General features: G+C 38.1%; 1 protein-coding gene across 7 annotated transcripts in view; it reads right to left on the reverse strand.

The window, feature by feature from the left end:
* The window catches only part of CNOT4 (CCR4-NOT transcription complex subunit 4), a 77,064-nt gene that overhangs the window by 35,356 nt on the left and 17,192 nt on the right, over positions 1–24,516 (reverse strand). For 6 of the 7 annotated variants that reach the window (XM_083860533.1, XM_083860530.1, XM_083860531.1 and 3 more), the window contains exons 1-2: positions 7,496–7,835; positions 100–297 (exon numbers count right to left, since the gene is read on the reverse strand). In XM_083860533.1, the coding sequence (XP_083716659.1) occupies positions 100–297; positions 7,496–7,813 (516 nt within the window). In that variant the 5' untranslated portion in view covers positions 7,814–7,835. Of the gene's footprint in view, positions 1–99; positions 298–7,495; positions 7,836–24,516 lie in introns of those variants that run through there. The other variant, XM_083860528.1, reaches the window with a different exon arrangement.

Genomic DNA, 24,516 nt, shown 5'->3' on the forward strand with positions numbered 1-24,516 from the left:
ACTACTGCTTCATTTTGTGCCCTTCAGGAAGACACAAGGGTATTCTAATGTTTCATGGCAGCAAGTTAAGAGCAAGATCTGCAAGTGTGAACTGCTCACCTCTGGATCTGCTAGGCGCTGAGATAGCCCTACCACGAAGACAAGGTTCTTCTGTACAACCCGTACACTGGCCAAATGTTTGCGATTCTCTGATATCTTCTGTTTCCTCTCATTTTGTTTCTGTTTCTTTTCATTTTTTATCCTCTGCAGCTCTTCCTGGGAGAGTGGTTTGTACACTGCTGGATCTTCTGGATATGGCTAAACATAACAAACAGCATTAAAACCAACTTGTATAAGAAATAACACCTTCTAAAACCATTAATCACCATATTTTAATACAAAAATTTCTTTATTACACTGATCTTAAAATTATGGCTACCCACATTATAGCAGCATATTCAGTCCTTTGGGAAAGGTAAATATCTTGCATATTTACAGGAATTCTTCTATTTATAGGCATGATATTGATTTGGGCAAGAACTACATTCTAACCCAACTGTCTAGTCAATTTGGTAACACTACAAGCAACTGCAACATGATAGCCAATACATACTGTTATAATTTCACTAACAAGAGCTTAGTGGAAGCAGGATGAAAGCTTGTACTTTATATTTATTGTCTGATACAGATTTGGGTACTTAAATGTACTCAAGACTAAGATAAGAAATCAAAATACAAATGTAGTTACAATGGTCTACTAAGTTCAAGACAGTAACACCATTATACTACTCAAACTTTACATGGCTAATTTCTAGTGAAGAGACTGATTTCAACACAATTAATACATGCTGATTTAACAGTATTCTTGCCATGCTTATGTAGCAGTTCGAAATTTGGTTGCTCCCTCCTACAGCTAACTCCTCAAACACATATATAACATAGTATTTTAATCTCAAAAGTATACAAGAGAAGTACAAGTATCCTCAGAGTTACCTAGAAAGACTGCTCTATTCGTGCTATAAAGGCACTATTTTGGCTGTGTCTTGCAGACTATAGTACACTGTCATCTGCCCCAGATTACTCCTCAAAGCAGTTCCACATTCCTTATCTGTCCCAGTTTTTTCAGACTAAAAAGTCAGGTTTCACACTGTACACAGAAAGCAATGCTAAGCACAAAAAAGAAGTAGATCTCAAACAAAAATATTTTCTAAACACCAGGAAATAAAAAATGAGAAGAGTACAGGAGATGTGAATTAAGACAATGACTTAAGACAAAGAAGCTAAGCTCAAGCTCACCAGTATGTTGAACTAAGGTCTTTGCTTGTACTACCATAACCAAAGGTTTCAGTGTGCAAGTCCAACAAAAATGAACTTTTTCCTGACTGTCCTGTGTTAACGTACAAGAGTACAAAACTAGTTATCATACTAAATAAACTGAGAAAAATCTACTGCAGATGAATATGTTTAGAGCAAAACCATATCTTCCTCCTAGTTGCATGATGTTACTCAAAGAGCCACCAAGTGCTCAGACCCCATAGTCTTCTGAGTACATCCCCAAACAAATCCAGATCCATTTTTCAGTTTAAAGTTCAACATCATGCTACATGTGCGGTATCTTCTGAAAATATGCTACAGTTGACTCGAGCAGATGGCATCTCACAGTCAAACATCAAGTCCTCTGGAACATGTTCTAGTATCACAAAGGAATTTAAATGTGTAACATACTTTAGCAGTAGGCAGAGGTGTCCTTAACATGAAAACACAATAAGGACTCAAGTTATCCTTGAAGGACAGTCAAAACCATAACATTTCTCAAAAAGATATGTTACTCAGAGTTAATAGTGAATATGCTATATAGATTTCATAATGTACTGGATGAACACCACTGATCAACTAGCAAGGTCATCTGAGATTTGCTGTAGCCAATTATTATCTTGTGTTTTAACACATCTACATATGAGGATTTCTGAGATGCAGAATAGTTTCATACTTAATGAGCTTCTCAAAATCGGTATTAGTCAACAATATAAAAGAAGGAAAGAAGGACTACTCAGGGCAAAGAGTGAGTTAGCTCAGTAATTGTTGAGTTCAGGTAGGAATGGGAAGAAAAGTGCACCAGGATCACAGATATAGTTTCAAAAATACGGCTTGCCCTACAACAAGTGATGTCCTATCACAGTCTCAATCCATTCTTTCAAAGATTAATTCCTACTCCACATCCCATACTATGCAAGGCAAAACTTGCAGGAGTGCTGCTCTCTGGCACTGTGCAAGAAATGCAGTATCTGTTTTCAGTAAGGCTCCTGAAGGCCCAAGGAAACTACGGCAAACAGCGCCAAAATTCATCAGCTTCTTTCTTGCCAAGTATAGCCACATTCAGGGCATATTCTCAAGTAACTAGCAAGTCAGACAGGATATTTCTTCTCTGTACAGCTATTTGCTGCAGGAGGCCCTGAACATGAATCAGGAAATATCCTGGGTAGCTCAAGTCTAACTCTGAGCAGAACATTTATATGTCCAAAGAGTAGTTTGTATTTCTACAGGAAAGCGTAAAAACTCCTAGTAGGATCACAGCTAGGCAGTAGCTTCAGAATCAGGGGAAGAGAAATGTCTCCACCTCAGCAGAAAGCTTGAGGCTAGCTGAATAGGAATTTCAGTCATTAAGTAGGAGCAGTAATTGGTCTGCCACCACAGATAATCACACTTGTTTGAGCAACAGAATCTTCCAAAGTTCTCACTAGATTTTGTAGAGTTGCATGAAATACATGTTTTGCATGTATATCACTTACGTGACATGCTTATAATGCTCCCAAGGAATAGAACTACTTTGTTATCTTGACTTGCAGGACCTGTAAATGAATCTGCACACATCTCCTGAATCCCAAGAATAACTCAAACACAACTGAGGGGCAGATGATTTTCCTATCTATGTATTGTGCATGGCATAACAAATTAGGAGATATTGCACATTTAAAGAGGACAGAAGGCAAATAAGCACAGCATCAACATTTCAGAAACTAATTCTAAAAAATAATATTAATAATCATTTTCCTTTCGAATAAAGGACAAAAATCAGTCTACAGATAAGAAATTATTTCATCTTCAGAGTCATTGCTTCCCACAGTGCTGAAATTCATGAACTTGGATGATGTTTCAACTACAAACAGGTGCATGCACTGAAGACTGCTGGAACAAGTCTCTGAAAGCCAAGCAAGGTGGATTGACAGCTGGTGCACCTCACAGCACCATTTGGTATGTTGTTTCCTCTGTCTAACCCTACAAATCAGAAGCAGACAGAGGACTATACGTATCAGAAGCTTTTAAGTCTTGCAATAACTGAAGTGGAAATGCTACTGACATGCTCACATCTTAGTATGTTAAGCAAGTACATTATTTTAAAAATAGTATCTCTAATGCCTTGGTTGATAAAAGGATTTAAGATCCAAAAAAAGTAGCTACCTCAAGCATTATCAGCATTGATATAATTTCAGATGCAAGACATTAGGAGATACCAACATCATTCATTAAGTTTAGCTGACACCTTTCATTTAAGCTATACCAGAGCTTTTCAGAAAAAAACACTGAAGTTCTCCAAACAAGTGTGCCAGCATGGAATATGACCAAATTTTCTTTACACTAAGTGCGAAGTAGTCCCTTCAAGAACTTGAGCAAAGGTTTGAATTTCTCTTTTGAAGTCTTTGTTTCTCTAATCAGAGATGGCCCTTGATGAATTCTCAGTCTTCCTGACTAATTTTGTCTTGTTATTTAAGGTTTGTTTTCTTTCAGACTGTTCCCCATTTCCCAATAGTTGAAAGCTGAGCTGTGATTTATCATAGTTTATTACGGCTTTGCTTTTGTAATTCCCAGATGGGTCACATTCCTTCCACACAATGGATGCACCAACATTTCCCACTTGTTGTCTTGCTATCGAGTAGGTCCTGAAACAAGAAAAACAAAGAAGTCAGTAAGGTTTATGCACAGCATACACCACTATACTTACATTAAAAAAAACCCCCAATTTCCTATCTATTTCAAAATATCAATTGTTGCACCAAACTACACAGTTGTGGGATTAAAAGCATAGGAGGAAACACTGTTATTTGAAGACTGCATTAAGACTAAGTGTTCCTTTTATGCAGAAGTAGCAGGAGAAACATGGACAAAACCATACTTAAAGCATGTTAATTTCTTCATCATACATCTAGCACTATACTATTTCTCTCCATCTCTAACACAAGGTGCTAGGAGAAATAAAGGTTGCTCATCCAAGGAACTGGAGAAAAAGCCAAAGCCACACCACAGGAACAATTGCGTATCAAGTTATATTATTTGGTGGAAGAGCAAAGCAATTAAGTACCATGAACAAGCTATGCTTTTCTGTTGCTGGATTTAAAAAGTGCAGAAAGAGCTGAGAGTGGCATATTCTAATTAAGCAATTGAGATGGTATGTAGTATTCACATGACAAATAGGACTTAGACTGCTGAATTTTACAAAAAGGAAAATAGAAATATCACTGCAGAGATCAAAATCATTGGCTTTACAATCAACTGGCAAGTCTGCTGACCTGTAAACCAGCTTTCAGCTACAGAAATCTCTTCTGAAGACAGCATATTTTCATGCTAATTTGCCTAGTGAGCAGCTACTTCACTCACAGTTAAGAAATCAATTGACAGGAAAAAACAGGAAGCCTGGATTACTATTTTACAACTGGCTACATCTACAATTTGGAAGGCCATCAGGAACCCAAAGCAAGACAGTTCAATTTTTTAAAAGTAGATATTTTTGCAGTTAATAAATTAAATAGAAACAATTTCTATTTCTCTAGAAATAGACTATTTTCCAAGTCTATTTCAGAAGATTAAAACAAAATTTCAAAAGTTTTTAATATATTAAGACTATGAAGTACCAGTCTCCAATCAGCATTTAAGTTCAATTCACACTAGCACCTTACTAAAGCATATGTTTGTGTACTACTACTATTCACAGGAGGAAAATTAAAGCAGACTGCAACCACATGAACATATTTTGCATGTGCAGATGTTAAGCTATATAACAGTTCAAACATGTAGAAGTACTGTCTCAGGGGTAGAGGAAACCACAAGCTAACCTCTTTTCAGTTGGAAGTGAATTAAAGAAGCTTAGGAAGATAGTGCAGGTATATATGCAATGCATGGTTAAGATCTAATGGCATAAGTGCCACTATAGAATTTAGCCAGCTACTTTATTGCAGACTTCTCCAAAATCTCCCCCAAACGCTTCAAGCAAAACCCCTGAACTGCTCCTCTCCATGGATTAGTGCTCAAGTTACTGGGTAAGTCATACTGCATTCAATAACATTGGCACAAATGGCAGATTTCTATTACGTAATTGTAAGTAACACATTCATCCTTGTTTTAATATACATTTATCCACAGTCCACTTCACAATAAGTATCCTGCACTGGGATACTCATTAAAAATATGGCATACCTGTTGAAACCATTGTGCCTACTATAAACTTTCTTGCTAAAATTTTGCTGCTTTGCCATGTTCTGTGCTTCAGCTTTAAAGTGGCCACAATCAATGTACACCGCAGTAGTAACAAACAGAAAAATGCTCAGCTCTTTCCCCAGAAGCCTGACTATGGGGACTACTTAGACACACTGAACACAAATACACATACCTGGTTTCTTCTGTCCAGCACACTTCAAGTGATGGCTACTTCACTTATTTAATGCTGCAACTCTGCAGTTCAAGATGATTTATTCCCAAGATCCTGGTGCGGTCTCTGCATCACAACATCTCTGTCTATGCCACGGAAGGAAAGTCCTCCTCAGTCAGCCCTCTTTATGCCAACCTCTTACAATCCAGCCATACGGCTCCAAATCCGCTCAAGAGTATCTTACAGTCCATGGATGAAGAAAGTATCAACATAATCCCTTATGAAAGAAGAGGTTTCCTTTCTCTCCAGGAATGGTCAGTATATTTCATTCCAATTGTAGCACTTATTTGAGGTTTCCTCATGAAACAGTTTTTCTGAGCAAACTGTATCCAATTAGGCAAAATGTTTGCACATCCAGTCATAGGGCAGAGTATTCCACATTGAGGAGTTCAGCATATTTCAAAGAATTCAGATACCCAAAGACAGTGAATAGCACACTGCTTCTGTGATTCTTCAAATATATTTCACAAACTTCAAATAAACCAGTAAAAAGTAGTGTAACAAATCCAGGAAAATGAAGCAACTTAGAGACAAGGAAATCCCAGAAATCTCATGATGCATCAGAAGAGTACTAACTACTTCCCATAGTAAAGAAAATTTCTATACAGCATGTGTCATCTACAGCAGGTATCCCAAGTGGAGAATAATTTGGCTGATGACAGATGGATCTTCCTTGTAGAACATGGAGCTCAAATATTGCAGCAAATTTGCTGAATTTCTAAACAAACACGTTGCTGTGGAAGAGCCTTCAGGCTTGCAGAGGCATCCAAACACAGGTGAACAGAAACAGCTCTAGTGTAGCCAAAGCCCAAAGAAAGTATGACTGGAAATGCTTATAAAATACTGTGGCAGTGAATAAAGATAGTGAGACCAAGTAAGATTACTTGGGGTCTGGAAAGAAAGCTGTAACATGACACAGGAAGACGAGAGGCATAAACAAGGGAGAGGATCAAAATTAAATAGTAGGAGAACAAGAAAACATAAGTAGTTGCAACTACAGGAAGAGAAAGGCCAGGCAAGAAAGTTATAGTCAAGGGAAGTCATTAAAGATGGGAAAATACTGAAAAAGAATTTTATTAAACACTGAAGGTAATTAAATAATGAGTTTAAGCAAAAGACTAGAAGGAGAAATAAAATAATTCAAAGGAAGTAACAGGCAACTTAGTGAAGATGAGGTTTTCAGCTGTGGCCAGTCAAATCAGCCAGACATCACGACACAGGGAGATATCAAGTACTACCTTCAAGCATTTGGCAAAAAGATCAGAATACTAGACAAACAGACAGTCTAGATTTCTGAAATGCTTCAAGGTTTAACACCATTGGGTATATTTCCTAAGGTTGTATACATTTAGTATCCACTAAAATATGGATTAAAACCTCCAGTGCCACAAACAAAACAAGCAGGTGCTTTATAAACTGCCTCTCAGTCAGCTCTGTCAGTGTAGCTGAATATTAGCTCCCAGCAAACCCTGATGCTGGAATCCTAACTGTTTTTCCTAAAAAGATTTTTTTAATGCATGAGCATGCCAACTCAAAGGATTTTAATTTTTGGCAGTTCTCTCAGCATCAGCATGCCTTGGTTCTGATCCACAGCTTCCCCAATCAATCCGATTCTGAATTTATTAAACCAAGACCAGCTGCTTCATAACAGCTTCAATACATGTGCAGACAGAATCTGAAAGATCCAACACCTCACCCTTGCCCTAGGCCATGACTAGATGATTGTTTCCCTCAAGGAAAAGGATGTCTTTGGTACCAACACAAAGCAAGAGCCTTGTGAAATATGCAAGACAAGCCGCTGTTCCAGGGATTTACCTTTCTGCAAGCAGGACAAAGTCCATTCTCATCAGTGCGAATACGATGCCAACAGAAACGACAGATTTGGTAGCCACAGGTGCAAGGGAAGAAATTGATGTCATCAATTTCCAGGGGCTCCATGCAAAGAGGGCATTCCACAGGGTCTTCTTTAGCGTCAGGGCTGCGAGACATCTTTATATGTTCGCAGAGCAGCAAAAGTTTATAATAACTTAATAGACCAAGAAGGTCAGCACTTGAAGATCTGCAAAAGGGGGAAAAAAAAGGAGAAAATATTATTAAAACTGTTGACAACTTTTCTTTTGTACCTTTTAACATTTCAGTTTTTCACCACTTTTCTTCTCCCCACACGAGCTACCCACTAAAACACAAGTTTCTGCCAAATCAACTTGATTGTTTGTTTTTTTCCTACTTATGAGCCTCACAAATACTACGAAAGATGGTACTGGTGATGCACCCTCCCCACATGGACAGACAAGCACCTTGGCAGTTCACTGGCCTTTTTGGGTTTCAAAAAGTAGATTGGAAGGAAATCAGTGTGCACCATAGCATACAACAGCGTAAGTATGTTAACCTCCTTTAACTATTGCTGTTTTGAAGTCCTTTACAAACCCAAAGTCAACTCCTTGAACATAGGACTTAACATTTAAGATTGTTTTATTCCTTCCCTCAGAGACGTAGTAACATTTAGGTCATCCATTCACACTTTTGAGTATGTTACAGAATTAACAAACAAAAACAAGGAAAGCTTCTTACTCAGGACAATTTGTTTCTTTTGTCTATCTCATTGTTTTGGTCCAGAGACTGATCTGAGATCAGCCTTAGGACTACTTCATTAGCCATGATTTTTCAGGCATCTTCCTACACATGTCAAGCTTTCATCCAAGCCAGTTACACTTTTCATGAGCACCCAATTCACACCAAAGCCAAAATACATGCAACGGGATTGAAAAAACACAAGTTGTAATTTAGAGTGCAGCCAGAAGAAAGTATTTCTGGAACAGAATTTTGAAGAAAGCCAATATTCAAGTGACCATTTTCTTAATTAATTTCCTGAATTCAGTCATTTGAGTACACTTCTATTCTCAGTCTGCAGCACAGGAAATTTACTTTCAGACTCAAGACACCTGGAGTCACCACTGAGATAATTTGTTTGGGAGTTTTCTCCTTACTTCTTTTAAGTACCACTCTGGGTATGTGAAACTGTGTCTAATCTCAACAAGCTGTCTCCATCTGCTCCATGAGATATGTATGTAGATGGGGCAGAAATCAAAGGCAACAGTAGATTTTTTTAGGTGGACCTTTAGAAGAAAAAAGAAAGGAAGTAATGAACAAAAAACTAAAAACCCATTAAAAAATACTGAAAAGATGTGACTGGAATTGGTAATTGGATAGTCATACTAGCTCTAGTGAACGAACTACACTACTTTAGAAATAAGTGAACTCTAAAGTTTTTTTAAATCCAGAATTCTTTTTGCAATCATGTTTTTCCCAAAACATCAGTAATTGAATTATAATTGAACCACACAATCTGGAGTCCCCCTCTACTTTCCCAAAAAGCTTTCTGCTTCATTTCTAACCAAGAGCTACTAGACTGTGTACTATCCAATACTCCTCCAGGCTTTCAGGAGCAAATCCAGAAACCAACCCTACACCCAACTATTTGAAGAAGAGTGACACTTAATTCTGCCCCTGGAAATAAGATGACAATGTTGTGAGATCAAACCCTTGCTCACAGAATTCACTATGGTCTGACATTAGCCTTACATAGCATTGATTTGATACTTTCACCACCCCCATAAAAAGAAAAATCAAACAACTGGTCATATTTTGATCTTCCTCACCCCATATCACACTTCCTTGCATGAAGTCTACCTTAAAAAGACCAAGAGGTTCCAGCTCAAGTTGGAACCCCCCCACCCACCATACAGCATCAGATCCATTTAGCATCAGTCTGCAATACTTGTCCCTGTCTGCACAGCACTTCGGGGACAGTAAGTTCTCTACAAGCAGCCAGGAAAGAACTCTAAGGAGGACAAATACATATGCACACAACTAAAGCACCATCCAAATATACAGCAGAGAGCATATAGCTTTGTATGGGAATGGCTGCATTATCACCAGGTTAACCTGTTATCACAGGCTGATATGGAAGGCCAGACTACCTGCAATTCCAACTACTTTGGTAGGGAGAAAGCACAAAGTGTAGTTCTGGTAAACATAGACCACTGCTCTTGAGAGAAAAAGTTCCACTGGATGACCACAAAAAACTAAGGATGGGAGAACAACTTTTAGAAGCTGTAAGCATAACTTCTCTATATAGTATGCACTAGCAATAACATTGCCCTCTTTCTGACAGTCACAATGACTAAAATCAAAGAGTTAAACTTCAATGATAATACAGCAGTTTTCATTTAATTATCTATGCTTTCATTCATGCTAGAGTCACAATCATTTCGACAGTCTCAAAACCAAGTTTTGGAAGTTTACCAGTGTTTTCTACAAAGAACACTAGCAGAATCTGACCTGAAGGGAAAAAAGGATTAGTTTGTTCGGGAGCTTTGTTTTTAAGAACACATCCCCACTGGCTGAAGAGTGGGAGAGACTATTGTTAAAAGGTCCCAAAACACCGTTCAAGTGGCTATTATGCAGATAACACGCATTTTTTCAGCAGCCAGAAAACATTTCATGTAAACTTTTCACACTCATATAGCAGCAAAACCATAACAATATGAAAGTGACTTTAAACCAAAGCATGAAATAAATTCAACAGATTTTGCTCGGTTTGGCTTTGGATTTAACTTAATCACAGATCTCCCAACACAGGTCAGTAAGCACCCAGCATACTCCCTTCTACTGCATACTCATTCCACCACATGCTCAGCAGCTCTGAGACTACTGAAACACATTTAAGTAAAGCTATACTAGTACTAGTGAAACTGCAGTTAAAAAGAGCACTTTTGAAGAAACTTTCACTGCTACAGTAAAATTACTGAACTTACTTAGGAAGTTATTATTTGGAATCTCCACTAAGAAATGTCATCAGTTCATGTGGAAAAAAAGCATGACATATTAGCTAGTTCCTCTGGGATATGCAGATGAGCTGTAACAAAACTGCAACATAATTAACATTTATGAGCTGTTTAAGTTAACACTAAGAGTTCAGCAGCTGCTAGCAATAATGTCAATAGCTTGCTGCAGTCAGCAAATGGCCCGTTACTTTACAAGTAGTAAGGAGCAGCTGTGTGCCATGTTTCTTGAAGCTGAGGAAATATTTATTTACTTGGCCACAGATCATTCAAGCATCCCATTTAGAGATTCTTTACTGAAGTGCGTCTCCGTTTCAGAAGGGTTGATATACTGGGATTTGTGTCTGAAATCTGCATCGGAACAGGGCTCGTTTTTTTCAAAACTAGAATAACATGCATAGTAAGGCATCAAAAATGCATATAGTTCATACACTACAAAGAAACACAGAGTAACTAGTTAGCTCGAAGGCTATTCCTTACAATTCCAGATTAACAGCATGGGAAAGTAATGCATCAATAGCAAAAACCAAAAGGCACTATTATGTGTTGTGCTTAAATCCAGAGTATTTGGTCTTTGCAATCAAGTTCAAAGAGATTAAATTAATTGTGTCTCAGGAGCAGAAAAGGAGGAAGAGTGTTCACATGTACACATGCTTTACAAGCAGCTAGAATTTGTACGTACATTTCCGAAACCCCGATAACTGAAGTTAAACATGGCTCCAACAGTTCCACATCCTGTTCGCAGGACACTATGCCAGAACATTCCCACAGAGATGGAGCAGAAGTGAACAATGTCCAGCAGCATGCTTTAGGTGTAGTGATTTTGTAAAAGGTAATACCCAAACTACAGAAATATGAAGTTATGTGCTTTATCCCTTCTACTGTATCAACTCGTAAGTTCTTTTCCAAACACATACAGAATGGAAAAAAAGGAGATTTTTTATTAACTTTAAGTTCTTACTTAGCAGATGACAGCTGTGTCTAATCAGCTTCACCAAGCAATTGCTACTCCTGATAAAATCCTCTGGATTTTGCAGTTGAGGAAAAAAGTGATCCTACTATTTGAGGGTACTCAACTAAACACAACTTAATTTCTAATATAGCAAGTGATTTCAGTCGATTTAAGATGCAGATGCTTGTTGGCTTTCCCTTTTGCATTTGAGGTGAGCAAATTTAACTTCCAGCAGTTTATCTTCCCTATTTAATTTTAAAAGAGGTCATAAAAAAGAGGAGGGGAGGAGGCAAGGGAAAAATTTAGCTTGTTATGCATTCTTTTTCCTCAACAGTTTGAGACTTGATACACAATCCTCGTCTCTCCAGAGCAGACACAGTATCATCACCATTTGCTAGCAGTTCATTTTAGTAAACATATCCCTTCAAGTTTAAGTTTTTCTCCAAGAGGGCAGCTAGCTCCAGGGAATATAGACACATTCTTCTTCTCACACAATGGACTGAATTCAACCTTGCTACTTGCTTTAAGAAAATACAGGTGTCACAGACAAAAGTTCTCAAAATCTAGTAATGGAAAACCTCAGTAAAGACTCACATCCCAGAAAGTATTTGGAGACTTAGGGCCTCTCGAAGGAAAAAATCCAGACGGGCATTAGCTAATGTTTCACTCAAAGGTCAAACATAAACTGACACTTGAAGTGAAACAGGTCGGAGTCTATGCACGGAACCTTTAATAAGGACTCATTAAACTTATGCAAACATAAACCCTTGCTTTTTTCCATGGCATTGTATCTCTTGAAACTCATCAGCCGTGTGAAGTCTCAAAACCTCAGTGTATGTAGATGCTTGCCTGTATAGTGCCACTGGGAAGGCAGCTCCCCCTGCCAAGAGCCCTGCCACCACTCTGCTGAAGGATCACTTCCCTTTCTACACTTCACCTCTGTGCTGATCCACACACAAGCAGGAGGGAGAACGACAAGCAGACTACAGACAACAGCTGTAACGGGTTATCCCTTCCCTGAATAAGAGGAGACCTGCAGCTCTGTCAGCACAGCCCTCTCCTTCTGGCCAGCACGGGGACAACAGTTGCTGAGACACATTTAGGAGTACCTGCTCCCACTAATGACTGCTGAAAAGAAAACAGGCTATCACTTCATTGCATTGCAGTGACCACTTGAAGCCTTACATTAAAACCTTTCATAGGCACACTACAAAGAAAAGCCCATTTTTACTGATTTAAGCACACAGAACTGAGGAAGATTCGGTGAGATACTTGATAACCCATATGGCAGAAAGTTCACATATGCACATTCCAAATTTTTGTAACGGACACAAGACTAGATGTTTTCATTAAGTCATCCACACAATTCAGAAGAAATCAGTGAAACTTCCACAGAATTTCCCATCTCTTTGACATGCTACCCTGTATTTGCCTGTCATTTTTTGAGCCCTACTGAAGAAGGGTCCCTTCCTCCCACCAGCCCTTCACTCACACCAAAGTACAGTGATATTTTACCATCACCTGGTTAGCAACACTGACATATGAGAGCCAAAATGTTCAGGAGTACTGAAAAGGGGATACGCTTTCCTGAGTTTTATGGCTCTGTTACCGACTGGGAACAAAGACACTTCAGTAGCAAGCAAACAGGCTCCTGAATTCATCCAAGTTAATTTTCATTTGAGACCAATGAAAAGTTCACTTCCTACTTCTATTTCCTGACTGTGCTGAGTATCTAAAGCAAAATTACTGATTGTAAAATCATGACCAGTAATTACAAAGTCCATTTTCCCCCATGCACTCTTTCTGGGATGTTTATTACTCTGTTTGTGATCTGCAACTACTTCTGATCACAGTACAAACAACATCTAGGAAAAGTAAAGACGTTGACAAAGTCCCAAATGTTTGGAAAGTATGACCGGGAATCAGGCAGTCATTTCAGTATTTCTAAAAACACTGTTAGGCTGGCTAGGATGATCCCCAAGTTATTTAGCTCAGAGGTCAAAACTGAAGCCTCTGGACACTCCCCTGCTTTGTGTCTCCCTACAGGTGCCTAGGGAGCTCGCCCTCCCGGTCTCAGACTTTGAATTCTGCCAGCAGAACCGTTGTACCATCACTTCAACCAAAAGACCAAAACATAACTATCTTTGCATGGTCATAGTTAAATAAACCAATCCTCCACCTCCTTCATCACAAGGCCATACAGAAGCTTGCTCAAGTATTGTGAAAACACATCAAAAACATCTAGAGGCAGCAACTGCTCAAGCAGCATATTCAGCAACAGTGCAAAACTCAGCCAAATAATTAATCTGAGAAGTTTCTATCTAACATTTTTTTCATTTAAAAAAATGTATTTGTCCTAGTTTGGGGCAAATTTGTGAGGAAACTTCCAAAGAGGTCCCTCTAGAAAGCAGGTTCAAACAGCCCCTCCCCCCTACTGGTTCAGAAAAATATTTCCTTGGAGAAAAGTGGAAATAACTGTTTATTTAACAAGCAAAGTATTCACAAGCATTAAAAAAAAATTGAGTAATATTATTCGATAATAATAGCAGTGGGGGAGGGGCTGCTTGAACCTGCTTTCTAGAGGGACCTCTTTGGAAATTTCCTCACAAATCTGCCCTAAATCAGGACAGCAACTAATAAGAAAAATAGTCAGATGACACCTGCCAAATGAAAAGGGAACTAACCATTCTTTATAAACCCAATATGAACACAAACTATTTCAAGACAGTTATGTGCAAAGAGAAAGAAGCTATGCACCACAAAAACATAATTTTCTCTCATTTAAACTGAACCAAGAATTAGTCATAATTGGTTTATTGTTACAGCACCCAGGACATTGCATAAAGGGCTACATACTATCAGTGACACATGAATGCCAACTAAGATATTATTCACTCAGATAACTTACTTTCTTACAATCATGAACAGAATCAAGACATTATATATTTTCATTAGAAAGAAAAAAGGCCAAATTCGATTTTGAGAAATTCATCCACAAGCTCATAAAGACCTGGACATAATAATACAAGACAACACTATCCCAGCATGTAGGTCATCTCACTCAATGAAATTAAAGTCATAGTATTTCTCTCTGATTGTAAAAATTAATTTGCCACATTCATTTACATTCAGTCCTGCAATTCTTTTTCTATTTTCTGCATGCCCCCACTTCCTTTTGTACTTACAGCACCACTAAATATAGATATGTCTAAAGCAATTGGATCATGAATTAGAAATGGGCTATACAATTATTAGCTTACATATTTTAAGTCTGTCACACACAGAGACCATGTAATATTGGTATACATATTCAGTATAGCTATTTCCTCCTGACAAAGCAGAAGCAACAAGTGAAGCAAAATATTTGTTTTGATATACCTGTAAACATCTGTATACAGCAAATCATATATCACTAATTGTTGTCAAAGGATGTTGAAGAAATCCTAACATGTAATACTAAAAAAACCCCAAAAATCTGTCAGCTCTCATTAAATATGAAATATGTTCCATCTGAACTATTCTGAATTCCCTAAATCTCTCATTACTGGGAAAATGGTACTATTCCATTCCTTGTATCTTTTCTTCAGAGCATCTGCTACCAGTCACTGGCAGAAACATGATGTAGATAGACCAACTTGCCAGTCATGCAGCAACCACAGGTGGCTATTAAACAGGCTGTTTGGGGAATGGAGTGTCTTTATCTGTCTGCTCACACTGCACTCCATCTAGCATGATGGAAACACTCTTCTTGCAGTTGGGATACCCACACATCAGTGTGCCATAGCTCAATTTTTCCACAATGTTCTATCTAGTGCCTACCAAGGTGCTACATACTCCTACACATGATCTACAGATCAGTTTAGAACTTCAACTCCAAAATTCACAAAAACTCAACGTGTCACCCCAAGTCACCACATCACCAAACTCCTTCCCCTTTGCACTGCCATTCAGGATATTCTTCCATCTCCCATGATGCAGCTCAGCTCTCTGCCTCTCACCATCTCCCATTTTCACTTGATCTCCAGGTGCCACTCAGGATATTCACATTTCTGTAGGATGCCTTCACCCAAAAGATGAAAAAAAACCCAGTATTTGTTCCAGGCTTCCAGGTATCAGAGCTTTTATCAGTCTATTTCTTTCTTCACAGAAGAGGTGAGAACGTGCAATTCTATAATCAAAGTTTCTTGTGATAGCTTGTATTAGATTGCACACTTAATAATAATGGCAAATATTCTCAGATCCAATTAGAAAGAATAGCTCAGGTCTGAAGAGCTCCACATCCTTTAAGGAGCAATGACCCAGAAATTCTTACACACACAGGAAAAATCAGCCCACTTGATGCTGTAAGACTGTATTTGAATATAGCCCATTTGCATAACTCTGCCTGCAGCCATCACCTTCTGGATAATTTTCCAAAAGGATTTACTTTTGACCTGTTGCTCCAGCTGCATTAGTTCACAGAGACTTAATATTCCAACTGGTCTGATGTGAAAGGCATACCATCGCTGCAGAACGATCTGGCACAGAACACCATCAATACCATATGCTCAGAATGAAGCGTATGATTTTTTTTAACCTGCATTCAAGGACAACCCAGCTTTTACATTATAAAAAACTCCTGATTTACATTTTTACAGTGCAGCATGAACAAGACCACTGCAGCATCTTTAAAAGTCCTAGCCTGCCTATCCAGCTGTATTCTCTAAAACAACAGCAGTTATACTGTCCAGTGCAAAAAACCTGTAAGCAGTTTTCTTATTAATTCCTGGATATTTATGCTATCCAACTGAAGGAAAAAGAATATTCAGTTAAACATCCTGCAAACAGATCTCCAGAGATTTAAGTATCTTAGAAAACTGCCTTCCTCTATAGCAGAATAATCATCTCTTATTTGCCCCTGAAGAAGCAGGAACAGAAACAGTACCAAACAAGGTCTAATTAAAGAAACTAACTTGTCATCATAGCAAAAGCACACTACATATAAAATTCTTCTTAGTATTTTTTACAAAAATTCTAAGATCTTTAATTGTTAACAGGCAGCACTTTTGCTCTTATGCAAATAGTATCCAGTAGCTAATACACACACTTCTGAAATTATTTTAGGAATAATACTTGGAAAGTTAGAGCTCCTGAAGGGCAGGGGGGAAGAAGCAGAGAAAAGGGGGATAAAAGCTGATCACACTGAAGAGATATGCACTCTTATTTGTACCACCATGCATTATAAAGACACACATATATTCCTTTAGCCACTAAGAATTACCAAAATGGCTTGTAGAAAATTAGCTATAAAACCCAAATCAGCGTGATCACAGCTTATGGCTTCTTTTCTCAACCTGCTAAGTATATCAGGAACCTTCCAAATTCTTTAACTCTCCTTATGAACTGGCAAGTTGTCACAGCACTATTAAGTGATAAACCAGGGAAGTGTAGCAGCCATATACTAGTATTATCAAAAAACTCTCACACGAGACACACAGCAAGTAGTAAGTTTTCTGTTCATGCATAAGTGGGGAGTTTGACCACCTCACATGCCTTATCTCTAGTCAAGAGCCCCCTTGAACATTGTTCATGATTTTACAGACTGTTTGAGATACTTTTCTTGACTAGAAAAAATATAAATCAACATACGAGACAGCCTTTTTTTCTTGTTAATGAGACATGAATAAAATTAAGAATTATTCACTCTGAAGCTTAATAACATGTCACAGCTTTAGCTAGACAAAATAAATCTGGTCATAACAAGTCCAGTCCACTGACCTGGCTTGTTCCTGAAGTCTCTAAGTGATTGAGAGAGCTTGTGCAGACACCTCAGCCAGTCACAGCCAGTCCAGAGAGCAGACACATCACTGATAAAGGAGCTGGGCAGGGCTAAGACTCAGACCAGTCAGTGTCTAGATCAGGGAGTTCTGAACAATAAAACGCTGCTCTTTGTCTCATGATCAAGAGGACTCGAGCCATGATTTCTGTCTCCCTACCCAGGACACCTCGCGTTACAGTAACACAGCTGAATACACTTCAGATCCAGCCGGGGTTAGTAACTACTTCTCAGTTCTCTTTCATACCATCCTTGAGATCAGGAAAGCAAACTAAGACACCAGAAAACTTGAGGCAGAAAAAAATTTAAGTAATTCTCAAAGTTTTTCTGTATGTGTTAGAATTTTATTTAAAACAACCTTCAAAAACCAGGTAAAGAGTACTTAATGTTTATTTGTTTCCTCTCCGTCTTCTCAATTAAAATGTTTTTATTAGGCTTCAACTCATGCAGTTGTCCAATATTTTCAATTAAATTGACCTTTACAGAGCAACAGAGTTATTATGCAACTTTCAAGTCATTTTAAACAGCAAACATGAACATAATATCAGCTTAATTACTGATTTCTTAGCAACAACAGCAGTAAGTCTCTCATGTTTTCCCATAGTCCATGAAAGCAAAAAGACTTTTTAGTTGGGCTGGAAGGGGAGAAAAGCACCAAAACAAGTTTAAGACAGCAAAAGAAAGCCTTATACGGTTCGTCTATAGGTTCTGGATGAGTAGTGATTCCAGCTTGAGTGCTTCTGCTAATCAAGTAATAACACAAAGCATTGAGCTCAGAAGAATAAAACCTCTTTGTAGAAGTCCATGCAGTTCTGAGTGCCCACATCCTGAAACTCCCTGGCAGCTGATGCCAGAAATTAGAAGACAGGCATAGAGTATGCTGTATGACACATTGATTGGTAAGTCAACAGCCACACAGAGTACTACACTGGAAATATATTATAATTATACTAGTAAAAAAACCCCAAACGATTATTGCATCACTTCCCTGGGTACAAACTGTGAAGCACCTGTGTCAATGCCTCCTCTAGCAGTCTGTACTATATCTAACATTATCTAACAGAACATATTTATATCTAACATTAACTTAGTAAAAATAAAATTCACTTCACTCTGAAATTATGCAGATGCTTACAAAGAATCCAAACCAACATCTGATTCTCCAGATTGTAGCTTTATTCCTCACAACTCAGTGTCCTACTGGATGAAGCAATGTAGCCTTCAGAGGTCTTTTTATGTATGAACTATGATAATCAGAACAGTTTGAATAGTACAGATACAGTATCAGCCAAAAGCATGTCTCACTGCTGAAAGTTTCTAAAAAGACCTCAAAAGAAAAAAAGAATTAAAGGAAAAGCAGCCTAATATGTATATAATAAAATCTACATATTTTAATCAAAGTTAAAAAACAGTGGAGGAAACTCCAGAGATCCCTCTCCTCCAAAACTGCAACTGACCCCCTGGAAAGCTAACAGGAACCACACCTTTCTGTCTCAAGGCAATGTTTACACACGTAGGTCAGCCCTAGGAATAGCAGCATCAGCAGATGGCTACGAACTAAACCTCTTGGCTTTAACTGAAGAAGACCACAAGAGAGTAAGTAGTGATAGTGATCAAACCCCCATCCAGTAATCACCATATGAGCCATTCTTGAAAAGGTCAAGATTAAGCAGAGACAGCAAAATTACTTACTTGAAAAGTATTAAACATTTTATAATTTTGGACCTATAGATATGGTGTAGGAGCAATAGTCAGCTGCTGTCCTTCCTCTACATAAGACAGAACTCAAGGAAAACTGCTTGAGCAATAACAGCTTCTGACAGACTAACAACTTTTTTACACTATACTATTTAAAGTATTTCCAAGTCCGAATCAAGTATTTTGCCTTTTAGTGACTCTGATTACATATGGTCGAACCAAGATGAAGCGTTTGGGGTATTTTTTAAATCAGGTAACTCAGCAGTAATTTCTCTTCATGAAACTCACATTTTTTGAATATGCTGTGGTCTACAACTCACTTAGAAAAGAAAGAAAGAAAAGGAGGGGAAAAAAAAAAAAAATCAAACAAATCTCCTGACTGTGTTCCTGATTCAGCACACGAAGAACAATGCCAGAATTTTCTCTTTAGGAGCATCAAGCCAAAGTTAATGAAGTTGCATTTTGAATTTTCAAGAAAAATACAGTGTGGGAAAGAGAATGACAATCAGCAGTTACAGAATGCTGACAAGTGAATTGACTTTCCTAATTACCAAATATGACAAAGATCTTGAATATATTAACCCATAGTCTAGAACTGGGATTCCTTGCCTCCATCGATAACTACAGAAGCTCCAATAATACACATGGCCTGAAAAGCTGGCAGAAGTTTCTCCCTCCATACATGCACATTCATTCTTTTTCCAATAATTTTTCAATACAAGTTCTACTTGCTACAAATAAGGAGTGAAAAAATCTATAAAATCAAACAGAATTAATGTGTGATCTATTTTGAAACAAACTTCAATGAGGTAAAGAACAAATCTCCTCACAAACTTTTTATGCAAAAGTGCTAGAAATTCTAATTCGTATTTATTCTTAAAGACATTTTACTTAAGAGTTTAACTGGGTCTGTCTCTACAAGTTTATAACTTATTTCCAGGTTTACTTTCACAAAGTCTTGTCAGTGACACATGTTGATCAGGCAACAGAGAATAAACCCAGTTCTTACCTGCTGAGCCTGTACTTTACACAGAAAAGATAGGTAAAGTGTAAAGATTTTCATGTTTAACTTAAATCGAGACAAGCTCTCCCACCATAGCTTCATTACAAGTCCTGAAGATGGTTAACCAGGAGTTAATCAAGCAAAAGATACACACTCCATGAAATGTCACAGCTCTTTGTAGAAGTACATCAGGAAATTATGTTGACCATTATGGATTATGTTTCTGATCAATGAAACCTGTGAGATTCTAATTTCAGCAGTTACAAACTGCTGATTCAGCCAGGTAACCACACTCACACTACATGCAAAGATTTGGGGCTGCATCACTTTTATTTTCACGCTAACAGGTACCACCTGACATTCCCACAACTCACTGTTGTATTGCAGTGCTTTCATTTACAAGATTTTAAAAGACATCATAAGCAAATCTACTGCAAAAAGCATTTCTGTGTCCAACAATACCAGATACTATTGTGGAGAATTGTTTACCCACAGCACTGAGATCCTGTCCATAGGCATGCCCTTCTAATCACTATGAACTGATAAAAATTTGAGGTAGATATTAGTTACACCAAGATTGGTTTCATCTACTCGTAAACTGGGAGGGCAGATGTTTCTGTAGTATTACTTGAACATCGTTGCACCAAAAAAAAAGTTATAACTCAGCTCCAAAACTTTAGCATTCACAGAAGAAACTATCTGCCAGTTTCACGTGGAACAAGCTGCTTGTGATCATACTATTCTTTGTTGGTTTGCTTGTTATTATAAATAAAACTTTTTCCTCAGCATAGCAGGATCTCAAATAACCAGAATCCAAGCATGCCCTAATATACTGCAACTTCATACATGATCTGTACAGCCAGCCACAATTGAAATCTTAAACATTTGAAGAAAAAAGAAGCAACATGTCTACAGTCAGTAAATTGCAGAGCCTCATACTGCCTAATTAGAAGGACTCTCCTCTACTATTTTTCATGCTGGTACTGTTGATTCTTATTCGCAAATGGCTTTCAACAGCCAAGAGGGTAGTTTTAATCTAAAGAGCAACAGAAGTAAATTCTGGAAGAGAGCAGCATCAAAATACACAGAGCACAGAGGTGTGAAGAGCTACAGGTACTGCTACATGTGAAGTGCGCAAAGACAAAAAAAAACCACCACAGAGAGGCTATACAAGTCTAGTGTGAGCAGTGTCTGTAGGGGTCCATATTTATCTCCAGGTAGAAAACCTCATCATGGCAAGATTCCCTCTAGGTATAGAAAGATCATCTCCAATCATTTTCTGCTTGAATACTCTTAGCTGGACAACATAATCAAGCATTTCAATCTATGCATTTTTACTTTGCCTTGGATAAAGTTTCTGGGGAGAAAATTAGTTAATCATTTATTTGTTCAGACTAAAGAGTTTGAGCCCATTTCTGCCAATAATTTAGGGCTGAGCTCTACATTAATGCTGTATTTATAATATGGCAAATCAAAGTCAAGTCACATGAGCCTGCATCAGTGTTCCTTCCAGTTAGCTGCCAAAGTAAACTTGTTCTCATTTTATTCTGCCTTCATAGGTATAAAATAGAGGAAGCAGGCTGTCATGGATCTAAATAGTCTTATCTAAATCTTTAGGATCCAAGGCATGAAGAAGACTCCACAATGGACCAAAAAGCCAGAGTTCTTCTGTAATGAGGAGGATGACAGGAGTACAGAGATCATCCTACAACCAACATCAGTAAGCACAAACAAATCATCAGACATAGCCTGGGCAGGTTCAGAGAAAGCCCATGTCTTCTTGGCAAAGGCAAGCACCCCAGAGAGGTCAGTACCACAATCAAGTTGCTCTTTACTTTTTCTGGTGATGATCAAACCTACAACACCAACAAACAGGAATGAGAGAGAAGTCCCTAGATAGGCATTCATGCAATCAGCACACAAACATCAACTCATCTTCACAAATCTGGCCTTATCAAAGGAACTTGAGAAAAGCCTAAATCACTTCCTGAGGAATAAAAACATCCAAACTAATCCCAACCCAGAGCCACGGTTCTAAGAATTAATTCAATGTATTGCAAAACTCTTGATTTACAAGAGAATCCCACTGACAACTATCAAAGAATCACAACAAAGGAGAATATACAAGAATTTTGTTTGAAAAGGCTACTGTTAGCCCCCCCAGATAACTGGCATCTTGAATCAAGGTGAGGGCTCTTCCTTGCCTCCTCACAAGGTACCTATATGTGAAATAGCAACATTAAACCTTGGAAGTCTGGCATATTACCCCAAGCTGCAAGCATCTTTGCACAGTACATTTTATTTTACAAAAAGAATCCCTAATTTCTAAACAAGGCCCATTATACTCCACCATTGCACTAGACATAAAGGAGACATCATACATTGTGTGTACAGAACCTGTCTTGCAAAACAGGAATTCAGAGGCTGGTGCTAACAAAGCTGAGATGACTGTAGTAACACCACCTCACAAGAAAACACCCAGACTTTCCCTGAAATAAGACTACATAAGATTTCAAGAGTTAAGGAGAACTTGCAAGAACACAGATAGTATTATCTATGGATTAGGTCGCTACTGAAACAATCAATGTTTGAGACTGCAACAAAAAACTGACCATTGTTAAGTGTCACATCCCTTACATTCAGGACCACGTTTCAGAATATATTGGCAAGTATGCTCCATTCCTGAAAAATCTACAACTCATTACTTAATTGTATTAGAGACCAATGAAAGACTTAGGAACCTGAATGTTTAGATCTCAATAAAATCCAAAAGTATTTGTAAAATATTTCTTACCTTTCTATTAAACAATGCCTTTGCATTGTAGCCTTCCATAGCAGGTGAGACCCTTGCCCTTGTAATAGGTAGTTTACCACACTAAGGCTTCACACCATCCAACTTAGTATGGTTAAAAGATTGTGGAAGCATCAAAAAACCAAATGGAGGAAAAAAACCTTAGTATGCCATCATGACTGACTGAAAAGCTGTAGCTTTCTCGGAAAAATCCTTGGCTTGATTGTCACAGCCCTTTGTCCCCGTTATGGGGAGAAACACAAGTAGAAAGTTGTCTTGCATCAGAAACAGTTCAAGTATTTTTTGTTTGGGGCCAGAGATGTGAGCATCAGGAAGAGAATTCTTTGGACCTGTACACCTGTATTGGCTACACATTATTCTCAGTGACAACTAAAAAGCTCTGTTTATTGTGGTCTATTACAGTGCCAGACTCTACATGGCCAGGACTGTGATAATCATCGAAAGTTCTCAGGGCTGAACAGTGCCAAAAGAAAGCTTCACAGTCCTCTCTAGATAAAATATCAGGAAAAGAGATTCTACAGAAGTCTCAAGGTAGTAGGTCTAGAATATTAAATACAAAAAGACCATCTTTGTTTCTTGATCAGTATTGGAATCCATCATAAGTCTTCCAGCAGAATAATCCTTTTCTCTTTCAAGACAGTGGTCATGAAAGCGGCCTCTACAGGCTCAGGAAGGCTTTTCTAGCATTTTCTATAGAGAAGCTGACCCATACAAAAATATATCAAAGCAGGCCACCAAGAAATAAAGTTACAAGCTGCAGGGACTTCTTTAAAAAACAAAAAATACCTGGTGTTTTATTCAGAAAGTCATTAGTACCAAACAGCAATTTGAAAGATCAATAGATTCCAAACAAGCCTAACACTAAGAGCAGCCATATAATCAATCACACATCAATTTACGATCAGTAATTCCTATTTGAGGCAAATCACAACCAAGAGATGTCTGCACCCATAGTTCTCCTTATTCTTCCAGCAACCTGGGCCAAGTACAACAGCTACTCAGGACAGATTGTTCAGTGTGTCCAGACTATCATACAAGACCCCTGAGGACAGAATCCAAAACAACACCCTTTTCCCTTGCTATGACCACTTTTTTGAGATGTGCTACTATTGACTCTTGTGCTTTGGTTTTCAGAGCTCAACAATTTCTGACTACTCTTCTGACAATGCCATTCTCTTTTACTAAGACATTCCACTTAGTAATATTTATGATATTTTAGTCTTGGACATAACTACAGCATTATGCACACATATCCTAAAAACTGGTTCTCTAAAAAACCAACCAACATTCTGAGTCTGGAGGAAAATAATTTGCAAATCTAATTTTAAAAGGGAAAATAGCTAATCTACATAGCTGTTATAAACAGCCATAAACCCCTGCTAATCAAGGTATTTGGGAAATTAATATGCAAATAAACCTAAATCAGCACAGCAGTTGCATTCTACAAGACTTTCTAGAGTCTTGACATCAGGAGGCCAAGTAATAATGTACAAATGTGTGCTTTTTACATTTATGCTTACTACAGGTACTTACTACAGGACAGACAGCACTGGTGGTATCTGACATGCAATATACCTTAGGAAAACACTTAAGCACAGAGCCTAATTTGATGAGAAGAAGTCTTTCAAAATTAGTCTTAAAGATGCAGATGCTCCATCTGAAATGTGTGTGCAGAAATAAGAAAATAAAACAATAGGTCATATTGCACTGCT

This window comes from Zosterops lateralis, assembly GCF_965231275.1.
Source record: "Zosterops lateralis genome assembly, chromosome: 4".
Taxonomy (NCBI): Eukaryota; Metazoa; Chordata; class Aves; order Passeriformes; family Zosteropidae; genus Zosterops; species Zosterops lateralis.